General features: G+C 34.0%; 1 protein-coding gene and 1 long non-coding RNA gene across 2 annotated transcripts; one reads left to right on the top strand and one right to left on the bottom strand.

Moving 5' to 3' along the window:
- Window positions 1-415: 415 nt before the first annotated feature.
- Window positions 416-1,965, bottom strand: LOC137622035 (uncharacterized). Its single transcript, XM_068352516.1, has 3 exons — window positions 1,911-1,965; window positions 1,427-1,634; window positions 416-782 (listed from the first exon to the last, which is right to left on the bottom strand). The coding sequence occupies exons 1-3, from the start codon at window positions 1,963-1,965 to the stop codon at window positions 563-565; spliced, it is 483 nt and encodes a 160-aa protein (XP_068208617.1). The 3' UTR covers window positions 416-562.
- Window positions 1,966-2,710: 745 nt separating this feature from the next.
- On the top strand, window positions 2,711-4,217 carry LOC137622034 (uncharacterized). The gene is made up of 3 exons (XR_011040331.1): window positions 2,711-2,886; window positions 3,080-3,182; window positions 3,709-4,217. It is a non-coding gene; the product is annotated as an uncharacterized lncRNA (long non-coding RNA).
- Window positions 4,218-4,855: the final 638 nt, after the last annotated feature.

Below are 4,855 nucleotides of genomic sequence, written 5' to 3'. Positions count from 1 at the left end.
AAAAACATCAAATATTATCTCATCCTTTTTTTTTAAATTTTGCAAGTTATTTAGAGACATTTTTTTATCTCCTAAACACTGATTTCAAAATAATATTTTCATTTTGAAGGTTGTATACTATTTTAAGACAAATATCATTTTCTCCACATCGAACTTCAAAATATTTTTCTTCATCTTATATAGATTTCTTCTCCACAAATATTAGACTATTTTCCTCATTTTAAATGTTGTAAGTTATTTTAAGATAAACATAATTTTCTTCTCTACTTATCTTAAAATGACCTAAATCCTTGTTTTGAAATATTTTCATTATTCTAAATGCTGTAAGCTATTTAAAGACAAATATAAATATTTTTTTCTCTCTACAAAATTCGTAAGCTAAATTTCCATGTAGGAGAGAAATCTCAAGGCCAGAATCCTTCGACGGACGATTGTTATTAGAAAAAAAAAAAGACAATGTAGATGATCGAAACATCCATCTAGCCACAGGCAAGCTCTCCATCCTCCGAAGGACCATTATCAATCATCCCGCCCAAACGACAGCGCCACATCTCCCGCGATCCTAACCGCAGGATCCGAACAAGTTGCCGCCGGCGATGCTGCAGTAGTAGGAGACGGAGAAGGTCGTCGACGTGTTGGTCGAAGTCGTGGTGACGGTGTAGGTGGAGGAGGTGGTCGTCCAGATGGTCAGGGCGATCCTGCCATCGCGAGCTGCGCCTGCTGCTGCGCTGTTCTTGTCCGACTCGGAGACTTCCTCGAGGGCGCTTTGCAGGTCAACCAGTCTGGAAGGGAAGGCAAGATTGGTTGGTTTGAATTATTAATGGAATACGACGATTTAAAAAAAAAAAAAAATGTTTGAAGCCTTTGGGCATCTGCCATATACACGGTAATAAAACTCAAATGTCTGGCTGTGTATATATATATACAAGTATGTATATATAAATATATATATATATATATATATATATATATATATATATATATATATATATATATATATATATATATATATATATATATATATATCAGGTCACGCTCGGCTCTCCCAGTCCCTAAGGTACGAGGAAAGGGAAAAGCAAGTGACTGCATATCTATTTAAATATTTAGCCGTCATTTTGATGGGTAGCGTAAACTAGTATAATAATAAATAGCAAACAAAATGACAGTGAACAGGTAAACCTAAATAACACAATGGCCACTCCAGAAAATAACAAAATCCCCGCTCCAGAAAAAACAAAATGGCCGCTCCAGAAATAACAAAATGCCCGCTCCAGGAAAAACAGAATAGCCGCTCCAGAAAAAAACAAAATGCCCGGTCCAGAAAAAACCAAATGCCCGCTCCAGGAAAAACAAAATGGCCGCTCCAGAAAAACCAAAATGTCCGCTCCAGAAAAAAAAAATACATATGCCATTTCATTCAACTCACGAGCTATCTTCCTCCTGATTAACGTTAGTCAGTTTGCTGAACCTTCTGATACGCCTCTTCTGGCAGGCATTTGTGCCAGCAGCCTGGTTACACGTAGACACAGCTGTGGTTGTGGTGGTTGTCAGAGTCAGTACCGTTCGGGTGGAATAGGCTGCCACAATCCTGGCTTCCAGGTTCGAAAGTCTCTGGTTATCCTCTCTATCCTCTCCTGGAAAAGGTCAAGAAAAGGGTAGATTTTAGGCAAAGAGAAATTTACGGAAGAGGAAAATTCATTGGAAATTTAAAGGGTTGTGGTACCCTATTTGAAACGTCCCTGTTTTGCAATCTCTTGGACAGGGAGTCAAGACCCCCTCATGCTCAATATTTTCCAGTAATGTCCGTATATATATATATATATATATATATATATATATATATATATATATATATATATATATATATATATATATAAACAAGAAGTTTGTAATCAAAAGTATCCACTTACCTCGAGTTCCAGCGAGCAGAGCCGCAACGGAGACTAAAAACACCAACCACTTCATCCTGCCGAAAAACACAAGAAGAAATAATCAACGAAAGGATAAGACTCTCTCTCTCTCTCTCTCTCTCTCTCTCTCTCTCTCTCTCTCTCTCTCTAATGATAGTATAAATTGGCAGAAAATGGCGAGGCTCAGTTTATGGTCTCGTAAAGATGACTTGGAGGGGAATCTTAGGAAGAGTTTAGAAGGAATAAGATTAGAAATATACATTATTTTTGGATAAGTGGCTTGCGTTATTTACTTATTACTTATTTATTTACAAATTCTTTATTTATGAAAATTACTTAACACTATACCACTTTATTTACGTTAAGTTTCCTGCATAGCTTGACTTTGCGAGTAGATGAATCATTATTATTTTCTCATAATAATAATAATAATAATAATAATAATAATAATAATAATAATAATAATAATAATAATAATAATAATGACCTAATATACTTTTCGGGACCTGAATAAGAAAGATTCATAATTCGTTTCCTTCATCGTTTATTTGGCAATTGTCTTCCGGAAAATCCAAAATGCATTCATACTTTTATTCGAATGATCATATATCTTTACGCTTGCCATTTTTTTTTCTTATTAACAACCTATAATCAAATAGCGAAAATAATAGTTTTGTTTGTTACTGCCATCTATCGGTCGCTCGATAAATTACCAAGAGCATCCATGGAAAAGACTACTTCCTGTAATCTTAAAGCAAAATAGTAGTTTTGCTAGTTACTGCCATCCATCGGTCGCTCTACAAATTACTAAGAGCTTCCATGGAAAAGACTACTTCACATGTAACACGTCCTTGGCATCTAACTGAGAATCTTTCGTATAAATAACAGTAGAGCTGTTGTTATCCCTCCAGTTTATAATAAGTGTGGTGAAGTGGTAAGTTCGCATCTACTGCATGGACGATATAATATTAATTACGTAAGTAGTTTAAAGACACTGTTTCTTTTAAAGTGACAAGATGCCTGATAATTCTGTAAGTTACTGTTTTATAAGTAATTCATGGTAAATGCTGAACTTTATTCAAACTTAAAACACTTTGGTTCCGACCTAAATTCACTTCATTAAATGTCTCTTATTTTAGAAAAGTTTTCTTTATATTTTCTTATTTCAGGTGTTTAGGACCAACAATTTTGACGCGTTTCCGGCCTTAATACAGATAACTTCCGATTCATCAGGACTCCTTTGGTAACTATTTTTCTCCTCAGAATTAAGAGGTAAGGCACTTATCCTTTTATAATTTTTCCGTTAATTATTTGGCAAGCAAATCCTTCCCCTTCAGGGGCTGGAGCTCCTGAAGGGGAAGGATATTCCTCTGACATACAGTAGGCCTTTTGCCTACTGTATGTCAGAGGAGCTTGCCAAAAAAATATCAATGTGCTAATATCTGCAAATGTTTGACTTTTTTAAAATCGTACCTTTAAACCGTTTTGAAATTAAATTTAAAGTACAAAGTCTGTTTACTTCTATTAGTGAAAGCTTGTCACTTATTCAAATTTTCATATGAATTACGTTTTTGATTTTTTAGTATTTCAGATAGGCCTTTTAGCTTTATTTTATTGCTCAAATCTTAGTATTCTGAAAATTAATTTGTAATCCCTTTGATGCATTGAAATTTCTAAGCTTTCATATAAAAAAAGTTTTTAAAAATCTAAATTGAACTTTATTACTTTTTCATACTGTAATATATTGAACTGCGAAATCCATGTTACAAGATTTGCTAACCTTCAGTTTTATTTGCAGGTTAACTAGATCAACTAGAAGGAAAAAAATCTGAAACTGGGATAATTGAATTGCCTTGCATTGGATGGTCTCTTGGAACCTCATTGACTAAAGATTTTAGTCCAGTTTTACCGATTTTTCTCCAAGCCTTGAAGTTCTTAATCGCAAATAAATTCATTTAAAGACTTTACAGTTTTAACTAGGTTACCTGGATTTTAGTATTTTGTACTGAACCCTTTGGTGTTGATGGAACGATTCCTCCTTTACCTAAACCAGATGGTCTGTCACCTGCTGCCCAAATTAAAAGATAAGACTTTTGTCTGTGTTTTGAGATTGCCGCTGCAAAATGGCACAAGGCCAACAAAGCCTATTTTGTAATTTAAAACTTAGTTTTACAGTTGACACAATAGTAAATTGTTATTCGGCACTGGTGGTTATGAATTTTTGTAAGTTTTCTCATTGATGGTTTTCGCATAATGTTTCTACCTGTTCCAGCTGTAATTCATGTACTATGAATATCATAACTTAAATTAACTTTATCCTTAACCTCTGAAATATTCTTCAAATTAAAAACTACAGTCCTTATTTCAAATTTTGTTCCAGTCTTCTAATAAGTAAAATGATTACGAAAAGAAAAACACAAAAGCACCAGATATTATTTTTCTGGGTGTTTAACCCCGGATACTTATCTGCTTTCTCAAACTAGTATCTAAAACTGTTAATACTAAGCTTGTAACTTTTATTCTGCAAATTCGAATTTCTTAATCACGAGACTACTTTTGAAATGGGAATTTCTAGATTTTTCCCGTGCAGATTTGGTGTTATCGAGACTGTCTTGCAATCTGTTTCGTAGTCTCATACATGCCCAGGATATTTGCATAAAATTGTGCGGTAGCTAATAAAATTTTAGAATTTACGTATTGCTTTAGAAAAAAAAAAAAATACCGTAACTCCTAGACTGAACCTGGTGTTTTTGAAGAAAGCTTTGCAAATTAATCCTTACGGTGCCGTGCAGTTAAAAAAACATTTATTTTATCGGAAAGTTTCTGTAAAAATATACTGTTCTCAACAGTCTTTCAGTAAAATACAAGCTACCGTAATTTTACCATATTTTATCTTTTACGGGTTGGTGACCGTAATATCACAACTTTTAAGTCACTTATATCCA

The sequence above is a fragment of the Palaemon carinicauda genome, chromosome 28 (assembly GCF_036898095.1).
Source record: "Palaemon carinicauda isolate YSFRI2023 chromosome 28, ASM3689809v2, whole genome shotgun sequence".
NCBI classification, from domain to species: Eukaryota; Metazoa; Arthropoda; class Malacostraca; order Decapoda; family Palaemonidae; genus Palaemon; species Palaemon carinicauda.
The sequence above is the reverse complement of the archived record's forward strand: the minus strand, read 5'-3'. Positions and strand labels throughout refer to the sequence as shown.

Excerpts from the sequence above, each read along its gene's own strand:
- LOC137622035 (XM_068352516.1), bottom strand. The coding sequence starts at position 1,965 with ATGAAGTGGTTGGTGTTTTTAGTCTCCGTTGCGGCTCTGCTCGCTGGA. Across the intron at positions 1,635-1,910 it reads TCTGCTCGCTGGAACTCGAG|GAGAGGATAGAGAGGATAAC; the intron begins GTAAGTGGATAC and ends GACCTTTTCCAG. Across the intron at positions 783-1,426 it reads AATCAGGAGGAAGATAGCTC|ACTGGTTGACCTGCAAAGCG; the intron begins GTGAGTTGAATG and ends CTTCCCTTCCAG.